This window comes from Trichomycterus rosablanca, chromosome 6 (genome assembly GCF_030014385.1).
Source record: "Trichomycterus rosablanca isolate fTriRos1 chromosome 6, fTriRos1.hap1, whole genome shotgun sequence".
NCBI lineage: Eukaryota > Metazoa > Chordata > Actinopteri > Siluriformes > Trichomycteridae > Trichomycterus > Trichomycterus rosablanca.
Genome location: NC_085993.1, coordinates 1,552,501 through 1,573,054, shown reverse-complemented (window position 1 = coordinate 1,573,054; position 20,554 = coordinate 1,552,501). Strand labels below are relative to the sequence as shown.

At 44.2% G+C, this 20,554-nt stretch overlaps 1 protein-coding gene across 1 annotated transcript; it reads right to left on the bottom strand.

The window, feature by feature from the left end:
• Positions 1 to 1,122: 1,122 nt before the first annotated feature.
• cep63 (centrosomal protein 63) lies at positions 1,123 to 18,041 on the bottom strand. Its single transcript, XM_062997232.1, has 15 exons — positions 17,967 to 18,041; positions 16,961 to 17,089; positions 16,704 to 16,881; positions 14,182 to 14,277; positions 13,271 to 13,393; positions 12,841 to 12,954; positions 12,362 to 12,559; positions 11,497 to 11,642; positions 10,058 to 10,204; positions 9,874 to 9,976; positions 9,596 to 9,793; positions 7,988 to 8,074; positions 6,671 to 6,867; positions 4,079 to 4,367; positions 1,123 to 3,491 (listed from the first exon to the last, which is right to left on the bottom strand). The coding sequence occupies exons 2-15, from the start codon at positions 16,999 to 17,001 to the stop codon at positions 3,318 to 3,320; spliced, it is 2,091 nt and encodes a 696-aa protein (XP_062853302.1). The 5' UTR covers positions 17,002 to 17,089; positions 17,967 to 18,041; the 3' UTR covers positions 1,123 to 3,317.
• Between the last annotated feature and the right edge of the window lie 2,513 nt (positions 18,042 to 20,554).

Genomic DNA, 20,554 nt, shown 5'->3' with positions numbered 1-20,554 from the left:
ACCCACACACCCCCCCACACACACCCACCCACACCCACACACCCCCACCCACACCCTCACACACACACCCACCCACCCACACACACCCACCCACACCCTCACACACACCCACCCACACCCTCACAAACACACCCACCCACCCACACCCTCACACCCACACCCCCACCCACACGCCCTCACACACACACCCACCCACCCACCCACCCTCACACACACACCCACACACACCCCCACCCACACCCTCACACACACACCCACCCACACACCCCCCCACACACACCCACCCACACACCCCCCCACACCCACCCACACCCACACACCCCCACCCACACCCTCACACACACACACCCACCCACCCACACCCACCCACACCCTCACACACACCCTCACAAACACACCCACCCACCCACACCCTCACACACACACCCACCCACACACACCCACCCACACCCACACACACCCTCACACACACCCCCACCCACACCCTCACACCCACCCACACACACACACACCCACCCACACCCTCACACACACACCCTCACCCACACACACCCCCACACACACCCACCCTCTCACACACACACACACACAAACCCTCACCCACACCCTCACACACACCCACCCACACACACACCCACCCAAACCCTCACACACACCCACCCACCCACACACCCACCCACACACACACACCCTCACACACACCCACCCACCCACACCCTCACACCCACCCACACCCACCCACACACACCCCCACCCTCACACACACACACACCCACACACACACACCCTCTCACACACACACCCTCACACACACACACCACCCACCCACACCCCCACACACCCACCCTCACACACACACACCCTCACACACACACACCCTCACACACACACACCCACACACCCTCATACACACACACACACCCTCACACACACACTTGGACGATTATCATATTTAAAATTAATATAAAACCTCACTGTAATTGTAATTCCTGGAATTCTGAAGTACGCCGTGATCGAGGCCCCCGAGGATGCGCCTGATCCCTCACGCTCGGACAGCTTTTCCCTCGAAGCGCACGCCGACCGAGAGAATGAATCGCCCACATAAACACGTCCACGCCCATAAACTGGCTATCAAAACAATCTTTAATTCAGTCACCCCAGCGGTCTACACCACTCCAAAAAATAATAACAGATATAATTCACAGACGGAGGAATTCTGCACAGAAATATCAAACATACAGGACAGACACAAACGGCCGAGGTTAAAGGTTTACATGCACTTGGAAAAGACGCGTATTCCACGTCAGACCGAGTGTTCTTTTCCTCTGAACATTCTGAGATTCATCAGATCTTCACTAAATACACAACACATGGTCAAAAGTATGCGGACACCAACTAATTAATAAGTCAAGCTGTACCGGCCAGAGGTCAGTTGAACTTGTTTAAAATAAAAGCCACGCTTTCAATACTGTGGCAACAGTTTGAGGAAGGACCACACAAAGCGAGATTCATAAATAGACAGAGAAGAGGCACAAGCAGGGGCTCATTTGTTGCACTCGGTGGGTAGCCCCACAGCAAGAAGGTCCTAGGTTCGGGTCCTTTCTGTGCGGAGTTTGCATGTTCTCCCCATGTCTGCATGGTTTTCCTCCGGAAGCTCCGGTTTCACCCGGCAGTCCAAAAACATGCAGTCAGGTAAAATAGAGACACTGAATTGCCCTATAGGTGAATGTGTGTGTGTGCCCTGCGATGGACTGGCACTGGCAGGGTGTTACTGTGTGCCTTGCGCCCATTGAAAAGCTGGGATAGGCTTGTGTCGCTTGTGTTTTTGTGGTTCTCGGGACTACATCTGAATTTCACACCCTGAAGAGACCACTGTTCCATGACTTAGTGATGGGCGGAGTTAAACTAGCCCTGTTTATATGGACGCAGTGTGTTCCCAGCTGTAGTGAATTATAATTCTCAACATGGAAAGTTAAAGAGCATTATACTGTGGATGAGAATGACTGTGGTGGACTTTTTAAGCTGCGGTAGGTGTGTTTGTGATCCGGTAGACCCTGTCGTATTTTCAGTACATTTATTTATTTATTTATTTATTAGGATTTTAACCTCATGATTGACACACTTTGGTTCCATTAATGACAGGAACGGTAGTTACTGCTTACACAAGATGTCAAACACGGTCAATTCACCTCACTTGGACGTCTTCGGACTGTGGGAGGAAACCGAAGCGTCTGGAGGAAACCCACACACCCACACGGGAGAACATGCAAACTCCACACAGAAAGGACCCAGAATGCTTCACCTGGGAATGGAACCCAGGGCGTTCTTGCTGTGAGGCGACAGTGCTACCCACCGAGCCACCGTGCCAGCTTTAACATTTCAATTCTTCATTAAAGTGTTATTATTGTTTAAAATTAATTACAATTCATATAAAACCTAGTATTGCTGTCTTACACTGTATGGCCAAAAGTATTCGGACACCTGACCATGAGCTTGATATGGTGAGCTTGACCGTGGTATTAAAATATATATGTCTGTGTATGGGAATTTGTGCCCACTGACTAAATTGGTGTTCCGAGTGGTGCTTTACAGAGCTGGAAATGCCCTTCCCTAAACTTGCTGCAAAGCTGGAAGCATATGTTTTTTTTTGGGTTTTTTTTACATATAATTGATGTACATTCACCGAGCACTTTATTAAGTACGCCTATCTAAAGCATTCACCTATGGTGATTAATTTATAAGCTACGATTACCTAGAAGTGAACTTCGTAAGTGTTCAACTGCTGACAAACAGGGTCATGTGATCAGAAATCGTCCAATGATAAAAAGGCTGAAGAAAGACGACAGCCCTAGTCCAACCTTATAAAGAGGCCAGGACATTTAAACAGTCTAAAAAGATTAAAAATCCCAACAACACTGCTGCACCTACCAGGTTATCGCCACGTTAGTCTCATTACGGTGCTGAGAATGATCCGCCGCCCTGTAGTATCTGGTCAGAAGAGGGTTGACAAAGTGTACAGAGCAACAGACTAGTAACAGTCAGTAACTGTATACCCAAAAATCTCATCCGTATTGTAGGTGTAGCTTAATGGGTGTACCTAATAAAGTGCTCGGTGAGTGTATTAAACACATGACCACATGACCTCTTAATTTAGAAAGGGTGTCCCAATACTTTCGCCCACACTGTGTACTCCTGCCGTATCGTCCAGCTCTAACTGTCCGGCTGTTTATTCTCATTTCCCGGCGATCATGTCCCCTCTGAATTAAACCCATGAGCGTCGGGGTCGAGGACACGGCCACGCTTCGAGACTCGTGGGCTCAGCGCGAGCTGCTGTGATCTTTGGGCAGGTACTTGCGGACAGTCTGGGCGTTCTCCTCCCTCATGCTCTGTATGTGAGCGTCCAGTTTCCGCAGCAGCTCGTCGGACCGTAGCGTCTCCTCCTGCAGGAAACGGGAGGTCACCGAGCCGGGCGGAGACGCAGCGCCGGCGTCCTGGACGACGGAGAGACGAGACAGTCAGAAATACGAGGTTTATCTTTGTCAACAGATTTATAAACACCAAAAGTGTGTGGACATCTGAATCTGAGTCTTTACTGGACATCCAATATTAGCCTCAACTTTTCTAGGAAGGCTTTCCACAAGAACTGGCTGGTTTCTGTGGGGATTTGTGCTGGAGTTAAATCAATATTCATTCAAATCCACGTTCATCCCTGTTACCTACATTTATTCTTAGTTGTTATTAGTTTATTTTTATATAAAAAGAACATTTTGTGATAAATCACTAGACTGTGCTGTGTTCTCATGCTTTTAGCATGTTCTCCATGCTGCTATTTCATGTATTTACTAATTCTAGGTTAAAAACTCAGTCCTCAAAACTCATGTACACTCATCCTCCACTAGAAACCTAGTACAAATTAATCAAAGGTGCCTGAGATTCGATCAAAACACATTCCGAGTAGCTGAGTGTGTGTGTTACTGGATTTAGGGTAAAATACTGACACGTACTAATCATGGGGTGTCCACATACTTTTCTATACGTTAAAGTTTGTGTGCACAGCAGACCACGGCGGTAGATTTACCAGGGGTAAGGGGTCGGGGGCCGAGCCCTGTGTCCTCCTGTCCTCCTCTGCCTCCGAGCTGAGCAGAGCCACGATCCTGCGAGCTTTATCGGCCGAGGAAGACGAGGAGGAAGAGGTCTGCGAGGGCGTGGCGGCGGGCCCGCTGTCCTGAGACTGGCCGTCGGGTCTGTTTAGCGAACTGGAGGTGGACAGGGCCTCCAGCTTCTTCAGGAGGGTCTGGATCTGCTGCTCGTAGTGAGAGGTGTTCTCCTGCATGCGGCTCGTCATGGCCTTCAGCTCCTCTTCACATCTGTAACACAGCACAGCAGTTAAGGTACTGGGCTGGTAATCCAGTGAAGGTCGCTGGTTCAAGCCCCATCACTGCCAGGTTGCCACTGTTGGGCCCTTGAGCGGGGCCCAGTATACACTGTAAGTCACGTACTGAATAAAGCTAAATGTCTACTAAATGCCAAAAATGTAAATGTAAAGAACTGTTTAACGTACAGCTGTGTGCAGAGACTTGGGCACCAAGGTTGGGGCCCCGCGACAGTTTGGACCCCTGTCCGGGGTCTGTTCCTGCATTGTGCCCAACTCGGACCAGGATAAAGAGGTGGTAAAAGATGATTTGAATGAATTGATAACGTTTAGTTAGTGCATGTGATGAACTTCTTTTCCCCCAATTTTCCTCCAAATTTAGTCATATCCAACCCGCCGACACGTGTGCACCGTGCAGTACCGACCGCTTCTTTTCACCTGCACCAGGAGGGTTCATATTGAGATCCGTATCACGCACAGAGAGTCACACAACAATCCCCATTCTCACGGTTGTGTCGGGATTCAAACTTGCAAGATTGACGCTATAAGCTTGTCGGTTATAGATGAAAAGATTACATTACATTTCATTTTCGGCATTTAGCAGACGCCTTTATCCAAAGCGACTTACATTACAGTTACAGTATACAATCTGAGCAACTGAGGGTTAAGGGCCTTGCTCAAGGGCCCAACAGCAGCAACCTTGCAGTGATGAGGTTACTAGTCCTGTGCCTTAACCACTAGGTTACGGTTTTTGATCATTGAATCTTAGAAAGTTACTCTCTTTTAGTGAGGGTTATACAAATAAATTTGACTTGACGTTAATAAAACGTAATAAAAAAACATTTTTCACTAACAGGGTGGGTGATGACCAGGTTGTGTAATTACCTGATTTAGATAGTCATTGTTCTTTTATGATAATTTGATGTTAAATAAGGAAAATTGGCTTTTAAACCATATCATACAGAACAGGTAATTTCATTTAGAGCAGTTTTTACGTAGATGATTGGCCATTTAAAAAGTAAAATGCACAGAACGTTCAACGGCAAGAGCTATATATATATATATATATAAAAACTATGTCTTTTTAATGATCTAAAAACTGTTATGAGTTTTAAATCGCTGCTGTAAGGTTTAAGTGTGAAGCGATTGGAGGTCAGTACACTGATCAAATCCTCAACATATACAGGAGGTAGAACAACACTAAACAATAAGTAATAATAGCGTTTGATGAAAAAAAAAAAAACCTTAACACACCTATGAAAGTTAAAACACATGTATCTTATTTAAATATATATCAATTTTATAAAAAGAAAGTAGTATTAAGGTGTAGCAGTCAAAAATACTTCAAATGGATTCAATTAAGTTAAGATAGTGAAAATTTGCAGTGAAATACAAACAAAGTGAAATATTCTTCATACGCTGGACAAATGTAAATAATTTGTTTTGGATAAATGATTGATATAACGTTCAAGTTCTGCCCTCTAGTGGTTGGCTGGAGAATAATAAAAAAAAAAACTTCTTTGGGCTGCTCTCGTCAGGTGTCGAATCGTTCCTCTCCATCTCTCCCTGTCCTAAACACCCTCCTCTGTCACCCTAACCATCTAAATCTCCTTTTTCACCATATCCATAAACCTCCTCCTGTCAATTTCTCCTCCCTAACCACAACATAGCAGAACGGATGCAACTTCCAGCCTTTTCTGTGACAGAAGTCCTTCAATGCGCAGCCAAACACGAATCTCCATCGAAAAACGTGGACAGCACGACGATCCGTCTCGGGGCTTCGGCCACCCCCCTGCAGACATAGCCAATCATGTCCGTGTAGACGCCTGTATAGATTTGGGTTCGAATCACTACACAGATCTACACTGACCTGATTGGTGGGCTAGAGGAATTGACCACTGCACCACACTTGCACCTCTAAAGCGGTCAACGTAAAGTCCAGTAACGTTCTAAGCAGTTTCACAGCAGTTAAGGCACCGGACCAGTAATCCAGTACACCGAAGGTTGTTGGGTCCCTGAGCAAGCCCCTGGACACTCAAGTGCTTAAAACCTTGGATTAAAGTGTCTGCTTAATGCTGTAATTGCAACTATAAAGCTCTGTACCTAACTTGAGTACACAATAGGCCCCAAGTCCCTCCCGGAAAACATGCAGAAGGTGGACTGCTGCTCTAAATTTCCTCTGGACATCACATCTGGGAGTCACATCTATACCCTGCGTCAGCTGTATCTATCTGAAGCGCCTAGTAAAGTAAAAGAACCCTTGTTGCTGAGGTTGTGTCACATGTGTGTGTCGTGTACCTGTGGTGTGTATGAGCGCTCTTGCCCTGGCTCTGCAGCAGCACCCTCTCGTACTTGTCCCGCCAGGTCTGGTTGCCGGCCTCCATGCGGGCACGGACCTCTGCCAGCTCCTGCCTCAGCTGCTGGTTCTCCTGCTCCAGACCGTTCATAGACGACACGTAACTGTCCCGCAGACTCGCCAGCTCACCGTTCGTCCTCTAAAAGAGGGAGGGGGAGGAAATGAAGGAATGAATATAACTGGATAACAATATGATAGAGAGACATTAGTAAAACATAAAGAGAGAGAGAGATGCACTCCCTCAAATTTAACTACCTCTCGGCCCCCGACAAACTGTCCCACCTACTATGGGAGCAAAGAGAGAGCTGCACATTAGCAGCACAACACACACACACACACACACACACCTACAACAGGTGAGGGACAATGGGTGACCATGTCATACACATGCACACACAGATTGTTACATGCTATTTTTACTATTGCACTCTTATTATTACTATTTTAACTACTATAACTAAGTAAATGTATTGGTTATTATTATTTTGAATCTGTTCTGCAATACGAATGTCCATATACACCGATCAGCCATAACATTAAAACCACCTCCTTGTTTCTACAGTACACTCACTGTTCTACAATTACTGACTGTAGTCCATATGTTTCTCTGCATGCTTTGTTAGGACCCCCACAGAGCAGGTATTATTTAGGTGGTGGATGATTCTCAGCACTGCACTGACACTGACATGATGGTGGTGTGTTAAGTGTGTGTTGTGCTGGTAGTTTTTAAACACCGTGTCCACTCACCGTCCACTCGATTAGACAGTCCTACCTAGTCTGTCCACCTTGTAGATGTAAAGTCAGAGACGATCGCTCATCTATCGCTGCTGTTTGAGTCGGTCATCTTCTAGACCTTCATCAGTGGTCACAGGACGCTGCCTACGGGGTGCTGTTGGCTGGATATTGAGGTGTTTAAAAACTCCAGCAGCGCTGCTGTGTCTGATCCACTCATACCAGCACAACACACACTAACACACCACCACCATGTCAGTGTCACTGCAGTGCTGAGAATGATCCACCACCTAAATAATACCTGCTCTGTGGGGGTCTTGACCATTGAAGAACAAAAACAGATGGACTACAGTCAGTAATTGTAGAACTACAAAGTGCTTCTATATGGTAAGTGGAGCTGATAAAATGGACAGTGAGGTGGTTTTAATGTTATGGCTGATCAGTGTGTGTCATGCCGATAAAGCTACAGTTGAATTGTCGAGTAAATGAAAGGTTCGAGAATTCTCAGTACAGTTTGTGGTGGACACCTTTGGGGATCGTGACTCCACTCTTTCCAAGAGATCATTCAGGTGCTGATTCTCAATCTTCAGAGTCTCCAGCTGAACCCGTGTGACCTGCAAGAGACCGGACATGACCTGCTGTCTCATATCACAGTCAGTAAAGAAACTACAGACACATTAGTAACTGAATCTCAACTAAAGCTAAACACAACTCGAACATATCCTAATGAGTTTTTATGGTTGTTGTACTAAAGGAATCATTCAGAATGTATGAAAAAAGAATGTAATCATCTTTCATATATAAATGCAGTCAATCAGCCAAAATTGTAAGGAGCATAAAGTTCTTTTGGATCATGAACGTTTATTGAAATGTGTTGAAGGTAGGGCTGTGCGATATGACTGAAAAACTCATATCTCGATATATATATAATGTAAACTTGGCAGAAAACTGCTCGTATTTTACCTTATATTGTTTATAAGTTACATTAAAAACACAAAACATTGTAGTTCTGATGAATTTTGACAGAATTACAGTGTTTATATTTTGTATTTTGAATTCGGAAGCTCTGATTGGTTTATACATCTGAATCTCTTTAACAGAGTGAGCGAAACGAATGAATCTTTACCACAGATAAGAGATTCCAATGAATAATTCGTCTGAAGAGAGTCATCTCTGACTCGTTGACTCAGTGATTCAGTGATTCAGTTTCCCTATGTATTCTACGCATTCTCGATATATCGAATATGGTCATTTTCAACATAGTGTAAAAAGTTATATCAAATACATCGATATTTACGATATACCGCCCAGCCCTGGTTGCAGGCATCACATTTTTGAACGTGTTTTTATTTACAAACTACAATAATCATTGAAAACATTGTCAATTTTGTCTTTCTACTTCTAGCAGTTAATAAAGATTCAAGAAAATTAACAAATCTTTTAATTGTGCTTTATTAAACATCCAAACTTTTTTGGAAACAGGGTTTGCAGCCTATTAATCAGTTGAAGGTTCCAAGCCCAGAGAGAAATAGGAGGGTTGCGCCGGAAGGGCAATCGGCATATAAACAATGCCAAGTCTGGCATGCGTACCATAACTGCCGACACGATCACCCATTTTGACAAACTGAAAATCAAAAACTGAAATCTCTTCTTCACTCGAGCATTTAGAACCTTTGCTGTTTTCGGCATTTAGCGGACGCTTTTATCCGAAGCGACTTACAATTGTGATGCAACGCAAGCAACTGAGGGTTAGGGACCTTGCTCAAGGACCCAACAGTGGCAACCTTGAACCAGTGACCCCTCTGATTACTAGTTCTGTACCTTAACTGTTAAGCTACCACTGCTCGCTGCAATTATGGTCGAGTGAGCCTGGCTGTTGTGATCAGAACTGATTGGACATAGTTCGGAAGGGCACACACCGCCTCTACAAGGGCTCACAATTAGAGCTGTGACGGCAATGTTGTGCCAACCTTAAACCTTCCTAGAGTTTAGGAGGAGTCATTCAGCCAAATTGGGCATCTGGGCAAGAAGGTCCTTGGTCAGGAAGGGAGGTCGTAACTACATTTCACTTTCACTAAACTAACCTGCTAATATAAACAGAACGGAACAAGATTTTAGGGGACACGGGTCGGTACCTTGAGCTCTGCTGCTCGCCGTTCCGCCCGCTCCGCTTCAGCCAGCAACTGGCGCTCCGCGCTGGAGGCGGAGCCACCGAGCGTGGCGATGGTGATGTCACGCTGATGGAGCTCGCCGGTGAGCTGGGACACCTCCTTCCTCATCCCGTCCGCCTCGGCGTTATGAGTCTGCTCGGCCCTCTGGAGCTCCTCACGCAGCTACACGAGCACAGGGCGATCAAAACCCAAATCTGGCTAACCACGACTGTACCAAAAACGTCAGCGGCGCGTCTCATTACCCGCTTTATTTCCGCTGCACGGCGAGCGTGTTCGTCCTCCAGCTCTCTCCACTCCTGTTCTCTCTTACTCGCCTCTGCTTTCTGTCTCCGTGTGCTCTCAAGCCTGAATAAAAAAACAGAAACCTGCAACCTTATTCTTTAAAAAATATCTCACGAATATGAACGAAAGTTTGAACCCGCTTACTTTTCTCGCAGTCGGCTGAGCTCGGCTTTCAGGTGCACCTCACAGGTCTGTGTACACTGAAGCCTGGTGCTGACTTTCTCCAGCTCCTGCCTTAGCGAGGACAGACCGGGAGACGACACCCGAGAGGCCAGACAGTCCTCTAGAGACCTGTGGTTTAAAACAGGAGAGGGAGACGTTTCATTTCGGCTGCTCCCGTATTTAGGGGTCACCACTGCGGAACGACCCTCCTTATTTTTTATCCGGGATTGGAACTCTGCACTGAGAGCAGACACCTTACAATGGTTAGGCTGTACAGCCAACATCCCTCCTCCCTCAGACACAGCCTGTAGTCTAGTAGCTAGTAGTGAGCTAGCATGTTTGTCTGTTAATCGTTTCTTTCCTTTATATTTTGAGTCTACTTTATATTTTCAATTTTATAGTTATGGCTGCAAGATACGTCAGTACTGTTCTTATATTATCTTGAATCCAGGTATGAGTAGTTTGAGTAGCCTTTTATAACGTATTTAGGACGGTCTTTGAGGATGTGCTTTATCGTAATGGGTGTTTTCACTCAGGGAAATAAAAGAACTACTTTATTTTAGAGATTATTTTGCTGCTGCTCTTCAGAAGCTGTCAGTCTGAGGTATAGCAGAACATCTAGCTATAAATTACAGTTCAGGACAAGGTGAGATCTGATGCCAATGTGCAGTAATGAAACACTTAAAAACACTTATGTGGAATAATCTGAAAGTACTAGACTAGGCATGATTGTTCATTGCATAAATAACAGTATTTGTTCTTTAACAGGCCAAATATAGTTTTATAAACTCTTAAAGGTGGCATAAAATATATGATGGATTCTCTTACAGGTTAACAGTAAATGAGTCTAGATGAAATTACAATTAAACATAATTAAATTATATATTGGTTGTCTCTGAAAACCTACATAGTTTAGATTACGTATTATCTTAAAATAAAAAAGCCTAATTTTAAACAAAAGTAGTTTTACCTTATACTATTCATAACACAAAGAAGTTTATTCTGATAGATTATAGTATTTATATTTTGTAGTATAACAACACTAGCAGAATCTCACATTGCATTTATGCTCTGAAGACTCAGATGATGCCAGATCGACAACATCCTGACTTGGATCGTGCTATCTGGGGCTAGTCTGCTACAAGCCACTTGTGCAGCCAATGACGGCATAGTGACATGACAGAACACCGAATTCTTATTTTTGCACCCAAGAGTGCCAGTGTGAATGTAAAATATTCCTGCAATGACTGTACCCACCCTCCAAAAAAAACAAACCACAATATGTTTTATTACAACCCCGTAGCGAAGCAGGTATCGTGGGTGGCACACAGCAAGGAATCTGGGTTCAATCGTGCCTCCTGTCACTGTCTATAAGGAAGTTTGTATGTTTTTCCGCCAAGTCTAGCACCCAGGTCGCGTACCTGATCACGAGCTCTTTGGCCTGCAGGGCCTGGTTGAGATGCGCCACCTCACTGCGTAGCTGCTGCTGCTGCACTTCTGAACTCCTCACAAACTGATCCTGGGCGTCCAGCGTCGCCCTCAGCTCCTCCCGTTCTTCACTCAGTACCTAATCACAAACAAAGCATGCACTATATACCACAAACATATTTTAGAAAGCGAGCAAGCAAGCAACAGAGCGGTCTGTGATGCTACGAGCTACACCAACACTACTGAGACGTACATTGTTTACTATAGTGAGTATAGTTTAGGAGCAGGCTTATGCACTTTTTCCACAGCATGTGCTATTTTTAATGGACATTCTGGTCCAGGATGGGTTATTTACTATTAGTATGGGATGGCCCATGTGCTCCCGATCTAGTCATATCCAAGTCCCCGATCGTATTCCTGAACATATCATGCACAAAGAGTCATGCACCGATCTCCATTATCCACCATCGATCAGCCAGCAGAGGTCGTAACTGCAGCAGTTATGAGGAACCCCGGTGTCCCTCCCTCCCTCCTTCGTGCAAATTATACACTGACAAGCTACTTAACATGAGTTTAACTACTCAACAACCCACCAAACTCTTGTTTTTACTTCTTTTTGGGGGGTCCAAGTATTAATTTGGAAGGTCAGACCCTACACAAACCCCCTCTGTAATTCAAACACCACACAACGAGTAATAAAGGGCTGGAAAAAGTGCATTTAATTTTAAAAGACATAAAATCATAACCTACATTTAAAAGACACTGTAGATCATAAAAGCCCTAGATATTGGTAAATCGTCAATATTAGCTTCGATCATCACATCCGAGACCGAGACGTGACCGAGCATCGGGTTCTACCTGGCGCGGCGCGTGAGCTGCGGTGCTGCAGCTGACCTGCTGTTCCCTGCGCGAGTCTCCCAGCTCGTCCTGCAGCACCCGCAGTCTTTCCAGCTCCAGCTCTTGCGCGTGCAGGGAGTCCTGCGCCCGCCGCAGTTGCGCCCTCAGCCGCCGCACCTCCCCCTGCTCCTGCACCCGGACCGTGTTCTGGGACTGAGACTGAACACACAACAGTAGGGATCGGATCAAAGACCCACAAGCATCGAGTGGACAAAAATGTCCTCTGGCATCCATAAGTCCTGGCTGCCCAGCAACCTGTCGCCGGTTTGTGGCTCAGTTCAGAGATACTTCAACCCAGCTGTCAGGTCGTCATGATTTAGCCTTTATTAAAGTCAGCACATGCGAATAGGTTTTGCTATAAAAAATTTTTGGAGATGGTGGTCCTGTAAAGACGTATATTTAATAACACCAGGTCATCAGTATATTTTCTATAAGCTCACCTGTATAACAGCGTACTGCTCGGCTAGACTTTTCCTCTGGGCCTCTAACGAAGCGACCTGCCTCTGATACTGCAGACGCTGCTGCTCCCACTCGGCCGAGCGCTGACGGAATTCCTGAAACAAACACAGCAGCTATTTTGACCGAGGCTGGGGCTCTGCGTGCTAACACGCCGGTGCTTTCACATATTTGGGAGAAGGCGTGTGCTGGTCTGCAGCCCTCCTTGATCAGCATGGGTGTCCTGCAGCTGGCAGAGGTAGAAACTTTGTCCGACAGAGAGCAGCGTGGCGTACGGAGAGTCACGCACTACTCTCAGAAGTGGCTGTTGGTCATGCATTCCATCAGACACAGCCAATTGTGACTATGAGGGCACCTGGCTAGACACATTATTGAGTAAAATTAATCTGCCCTCTCGAGGGGGAACTGAAGTACCTCCAATTTGCCGTTTAGGCGCGAGATGTCACTCCTGTCCTCCTCTCGGCTTCGGGCTCCGTCTCGCACCTCCTTCAGCTGTTTACGCTGAAGCTTCTCGTAGCTGCGCTTCAATTTTGTCAACTACAAGAAAACAATATAGGCATATGTTTCTACACTCACTGTCCATTTTATCAGCTCCACTTACCATATAGAAGCACTTTGTAGTTCTACAATTACTGACTGTAGTCCATCTGTTTCTCTGTATGCTTTGTTACCCCCTTTCATGCTGTTCTTCAATGGTCAGGACCCCCACAGGACCCCCACAGAGCAGGTATTATTTAGGTGGTGGATGATTCTCAGCACTGCAGTGACACTGACATGGTGGTGGTGTGTTAGTGCGTGTTGTGCTGGTATGAGTGGATCAGACACAGCAGCGCTGCTGGAGTTTTTAAACACCTCACTGTCACTGCTGGACTGAGAATAGTCCACCAACCAAAAATATCCAGCCAACAGCGCCCCGTGGGCAGCGTCCTGTGCCCACTGATGAAGGTCTAGAAGATGACCGACTCAAACAGCAGCAGTAGATGAGCGATCGTCTCTGACTTTACATCTACAAGGTGGACCGACTAGGTAGGAGTGGGGCTTGAACCAGCAACCTTCCAAATTGTAGTCCAATACCTAAACAAGTGAGCTACCACCGCCCCATGCATGCATTTAATTATTTTATTGGGGGCGACACAATGGCTCGATGGGTAGCGCCGTCACCCCACGTTGAAAAGGTCCCGGGTTCGATTCCCAGATGGAGTCTGTGTGGGTTTCCTCCGGGAGCTCCGGTTTCCTCCCACAATACAAAGACATGCAGGTAAGACGACATGGAGATACAAACTTGGCCATGACGGTGTTTGACATTGATGACTGATGCTGCTTACCTCGTCTTTCATGAGCTCTAACTGGCCTTCATACTTCGTGACCAGCTCCTGTTTCCCAGCCTGCATCTCTTCAAGCTGCTCCCCGAGACCCCGGACCTGATTGCAGGCAGAAGTACGTCATAACACAAACCATAAGGTCATTAATCTTAAACATAATGCATGTCACTTGTAATAATTCCTCTGTACAGGTGATTTCTATCTTTAATTTGTGTTATTCAATAAGAAAAAAAATTTACAGTGTTTAAAAGACATTTCAGTGGAGTTTGGAAGCAAAAACATTCACCAATCAGCCATAACATTGCTTCTAACCTTGTTTCTACACTCACTGTAGTTCTACAATTACTGACTGTAGTCCATCTGTTTCTCTGCATGCTTTGTTAGCCCCCTTTCATGCTGTTCTTCAATGGTCAGGACCCCCACAGGACCCCCACAGAGCAGGTATTATTTAGGTGGTGGATGATTCTCAGCACTGCAGTGACACTGACATGGTGGTGGTGTGTTAGTGTGTGTTGTGCTGGTATTAGTGCAGTTTTTAAACACCGTGTCCACTCACTGTCCACTCTATTAGACACTCCCACCTAGTCGGTCCACCTTGTAGATGTAAAGTCAGAGACGATCGCTCATCTATTGCTGCTGTTTGAGTCGGTCGTCTTCTAGACCTTCATCGGTGGTCACAGGACGCTGCCCACGGGGCGCTGTTGGCTGGATATTTTTGGTTGGTGGACTATTCTCAGTCCAGCAGTGACCGTGAGGTGTTTAAAAACTCCAGCAGCGCTGCTGTGTCTGATCCACTCATACCAGCACAACACACACTAACGCACCACCACCATGTCAGTGTCACTGCAGTGCTGAGAATCATCCACCACCTAAATAATACCTGCTCTGTGGTGGTCCTGTGGGGGTCCTGACCATTGAAGAACAGGGTGAAAGGGGGGTAACAAAGCATGCAGAGAAACAGATGGACTACATGCAATTTGCTGTGAAATTCAAACTTTAATGTTTGTGTTTATCAATTTAACGTGTTTTATCCGTGCAGCGTTCAAGTGCCTCACGTTTACTGGTTAATCTGCACTATGAGGCGTCCTAGCGATCCTACGGCAATTCAGTTAGCAATCGCTTAGTCAAAATGTCCAAGATGTGGAAGCGTAAAGAAGATAAAACACGACTCGGGTAACTGAGTTTGGAAAACATCGCTGGATGTTCTAGGTTTACATTCAACTATTAAGGTAGCTGTGCTTATATGAACTGTTTTGTAGCTTCATTTATTCAGTCATTTAGTGTAATTTAGCGTAATATGGAACTTTTCTTTAAAAATCCATGAAATCTGTGATGTTTAATACAAGGTCCGTGAAATTAAGCACATTTACTTATGGGTCTGTCTTTAAAGACAGTAATTTGGTCAGCTTATTAACAAAATGCTGTTAATATGAGAGCATAACACATCGATTTAATCAATGCATGTGCAGATTTCTGCAAAATTACAAATATAATAACAGCTATTATCAACAAATACAAGCAATCACACACTAAACAATAACAAACATAAAACATTAGTGGTGACTGCAGGTTATTTTGCGTGTTAGTCGCATATGAATGTTCAGCTTCGACACAGTAACCTGACTGACCATGCAGCAACACCGTGCAGATTCACCTGCATCAATCCCCTCTCCACTATCAGACTCAACATTTGGAAACCCGCTTCCTGTAGATTCAGCAAGGAGACGACGGCCTCTCTCACGCCGAGCATCTGCGAGGACGTGGCGTAGATAATGGAAATAAAATGGACAGAACTGACCAAAAGCTGAGAGTGTAGCGTGCACCAAACATGAGCTGTGTCTTCTTTTAATATGGCTCTCATTTCATTTTGGTGTTTTACTACCGCTTTGTCCTGATCAGGGTCGTGGTGGGTCTGGTTTCACGGAATCACTAGGCGCAATGCGGTAACACGACCCGAACGGTAAGCCAATGCATCACATGGCCTCATCACTAACCGCAGCAGCGATGACCAATCCATCAGTCTTTTTTACTATGAAAAGAAACCGGGAATCGAACCCGTGCTACCCACCGTGCCGCCCCACCCGGCATGTAGGCGCCTAGCCGGCCGATCTCAGTGTTTTACCACTTCGCCATCAGAACTCTGGAATGATCCGAAGCAACGATCATCACTGAATACAGTCCGAGCAATTGAGGGTTAATGGCCTTGCTCAGGGGCCCAGCAGTGGCGACTTGGCAATAATTAGATAATAATTAATATTATTTGTTTAAATATATATAGATGGCGGCTCCACCTGCTATTCTTTGGACCTCTGTGGACCTTAAAACACATTTGAAGCATTCAGCAGACACTTTTATCCAAAGTGACATACAATTATAAGTGGGGCTTGAACTGCCTACCTTCTGATTACTAGTGCAGTACTTTCACTGCTGAGCTACCGCTACGGTTCCCTTTAAACCCAGTGTGTGATACCATACACCTAAATATAAGACTGACTTTAAAGACGATCCTAAACTACTTTCACTACCTCAGAGTTTCTCTTGTCCAGCAGATCCTTGGCCGACTGGAGCTCCCGCTGCCCGTCATGAAGCCTCAGCTCCAAAGCTCGCACCTCCGCCTCCCACTGACCCCGTTTATGATTCACCATGATGTCGATCTGCCTCATCAGCTCCTGCAGTTCAGGCTCACAGGACGTCAGGACAGAGCTGGCGACAAGGGAAACGATTTCATTCCTAAAAGAAGTTACATGACAATAAAATTAAGAGTCTTGCGAATGTCACTTACCTGACATCATGATCTCGAAGAGTTTCCAAAAACGCATCCATTTGTTTTCAGTTTTTCTTTCATAACAGCAACATCACAGCAACTCGAGGTGTTGATTAGGATTCGGCCTTAACTTCATGATCTTGATAACTGAGAAATGACAATTCATTAGAATTCATCGCAATTTTCCATCTTATAATGTCTATTATCAGCAAAACTTTCACAAACAGGTTCAGTGTTAAGTACTTAAGTATATTCATACGAATGCATATGTATGCTAATGTATGTATAGTTATGGCTATATTGGCCCAATCCAATGTGCAATACTTGTCACTTATCACTTTATATTTAATATTTAATCTATATTTAATCTGGACCGTGTACTGTATACTTGGAACCGCACCTTCCTGCACTTTTACTTTTAATTCCATTCGGTTATTTTGTTTATTTACACTCAATCCATCCTCATCATTAATAACTGCTCTGTAGCTATGCAGCATATGTAAAACTCAGGTTACCTTCAATCTGTCAAAGTGTTTGTACTTTCTCGAATTTATATTGTTGTCATTTTTTTCTTTATAGTGTGTATTTGATTTGATGTACAATGCTACTGGGACTCAATAAAGTGTCTGTCTGTCCTTTAATAGCCTGCCCAGTCACCAGATCTGAATCTAACAGAGCACTTTTAAGATGTGGTAGGTGTCAGATTGGCTTCAGGCAGACATATATCATTAAACCTGGTCTAAAAGCAAACTGGGCTCTGCTTGGTGTTAATATTGTGTTCCTAAAAATGGTCAGATAGTTTATATCAAGCTTATTGCTCACATGTTTGATTACCAGTAATACAGTTATACTGTACACACTCGTCTGTGTAATTAACTAGATTAGCTACCAAGCTAACGACTAAAAGATCACTTTTAGAGTTTGAATATGATTCCCTATAAGTAATAAGTAATTTACCGACCTTATGACTTATATATCGAGCTAATAATAGTCATCTCAACGCAAATAAAGGAAAATAACTCACATTTAAGGCCATGTTCAGAAATAATGACCGGTATGTTGTCAGTCAACAGTTCAGCGTTTCAACGCCTCACCAGCTGTAGTTTACAGTTAGGCGCGAAGCATTGTGGGTCTCCTTTCTGTTCAAGAGTCGACTCTGAGTCGAATCTGATTCCAAACGAATGATTTTTGGAAGGGTCAACTGAGTCGATTCAACGAATCGGTTCGTCTAATATGCGGTGACCATACCATACAGTAGATTCATGGTGTTAAACACATATCAGGTGCTGCAGATATTAAATACGTTCTCAATCTGTTTGGGGGGCAAGTTTATTCATTTATTTATTTATTTATTGGAATTTTAACGTCATGTTTTACACACTTTGGTTACATTCATGACAAACAGTAGTTACTCATCAGTTCACAAGTTTAACGTCAGACACAGTCATGGACAATTTTGTATCTCCAATTCACCTCACTTGCACGTATTTGGACTGTGGGAAACCCACACAGGGAAGAACATGCAAAATCCACACAGAGAGCACCCTGTGAGGCGACAGTAAAGCATGAGAATAGAACATTATCCACACTAATACACTATCAACACCATCCTGAACTTATGACACCAAGCAGGTTGGGTCAGTGGATTCATGTTTATGTCAAATTATGACCCTACAATCTGTATGCTGGAGCAGAAGTTAAGATCTATCAGACGAGATGTTTATTTCTACCTTCAACAGTTCAGTTTTGGTTCAGTTCAAGTTTTGTCTCAGCTTCAGACCTGAAGGCCATACTGGATGAGAATAATGATGGTCCACCTGTAGGTAAAGTAATAAGCTTTACCTACTTCCTAAAGTAACTCATGAGCTTATTTATTAAACCCTCCATGAATTAGATTAGATGTTAATGAGCCTCCTGCTGCTTAATAATATGTAAACTGTTGGAAATGCTGGAAATTAAATTAGATTAGATTAGATTCAACTTTATTGTCATTGTGCAGAGTACAAGTACAGAGCCAACGAAATGCAGTAGCATCTAACCTAGGGTTGCCAACTTTCAGAACTGGAAATAAGGAACACCCTGGGCTGGCGGGATGCCAAGTGTTTACCTGGGGGCATTAGGACATAGGAACATTATTAAAATGTTTTATTTAGGCTGTTTAACATATATTATTTTCATTCTTTATAATAAATCAGAACCATATTTTAGGTAAAACAACATAAAGAACATCATGTAACCTTTTTTCTCAATAGTGAAAACAACATTTTTACATAATCCATCTTCACACTGACATGCAGCCCTGGTTGTGGACTGCGTTGCCCACCCCAGCACCCCCATAGCGCCCCCATAGCGCCCCCATAGCGCCAGCCCTGCTTGTGTTACTTTAGTTTCGCCCTAAGCCAGATTCGAACCTAGGGCAGAAGAACGTGCACTATGCGCTCTGCCCACTGCGCTACTCAAACAGCGGAGCATTTATAGTGGTGGTAAATTCGGTTTATTTTATGGACTCGGGTTAATCTGAGTCACTCAGTAATATGATCCGGTTCACTTTGCATCCAAATATCACTTGTCTTCCATGCACTCATCTTCTGTAAATAAATCCTTCTCTCTTAATTCTCTTGGCCCCTCACACTTCTCTTATCAGTGACAAGTTGACACTTTTTTAAAGTAAAATCTTGATCATGCGGGAGAGTGGGGTGGACTCACCTACCACTCAGATGGGTATATTAATGGGTCAAGGGTTTAAAATGACCATGGGGGCTATAAGTGGTACAGTACTAAAGTAGCCTGTAAGCATTTGCATTTTAATAATAATATAACTATATTTTGTTATTTTGCTTACAAGAAAATATGCTGCATTACTAATCTATACTGCTACTGCTGATAATAATAATAATAATAATAATAATAATAGCATGTGCATAAAATCAGCCACATAACGAACACCAGTGTGTTTAATCGCTGTTTATTGGAATATTTAACTTATTACTGAGATTCATAGACTGGAGTGAAGTCGGTTCAGCCAATTCATCTGAGTCAGAGGTGTTTCCGGTGAGTCGGCTCACTCGCCTTGTGCCAGTCAGAGGACTCATAGGATCCGGGTTCATTGAGATTTTGGACTCGTGATTCCTGATTCAGTACAAAGATTCGAATCATTAACCCGGGTGATTCAGGAACCGCCCAGCTCTCGTATTGAACAGTCTAATCTGCAGCATTTCTCTCCCATTGATAAAAATACGGAACAAAGCGCGTCCAGTATCAGTTCAATACAGAACACCGCGTTTAGTTTCAAAATACGGAACGATTCCGTATTTTACGGGACGGTTGGCGACCCTAATCTAACCAGAAGATAGAGACAGAGATTATTTACATATAATACATTCAAAAGTGCAGTAGTAACCAGATAAGTAAAAATGATTGTACATATATTAAAAACAGTAAACAGATAATGATTGTCCAAGTGTATAGACTAGAATATAATTACAAAGTTATGAAAGATGACTACAGTGGCTACATGAATGATAATAAATAGAATAGAGTATATAAGTATAGCGAATAATATACAATGTATATATACATTATTGTTGATTAGTTGATTAGAAATTCTACCAG

Excerpts from the sequence above, each read along its gene's own strand:
- cep63 (XM_062997232.1), bottom strand. The coding sequence starts at position 17,001 with ATGGATGCGTTTTTGGAAACTCTTCGAGATCATGATGTCAG. Across the intron at positions 16,882-16,960 it reads CTTCGAGATCATGATGTCAG|CTCTGTCCTGACGTCCTGTG; the intron begins GTAAGTGACATT and ends CCTTGTCGCCAG. Across the intron at positions 3,492-4,078 it reads CCCCCGACCCCTTACCCCTG|GACGCCGGCGCTGCGTCTCC; the intron begins GTAAATCTACCG and ends TCCGTCGTCCAG.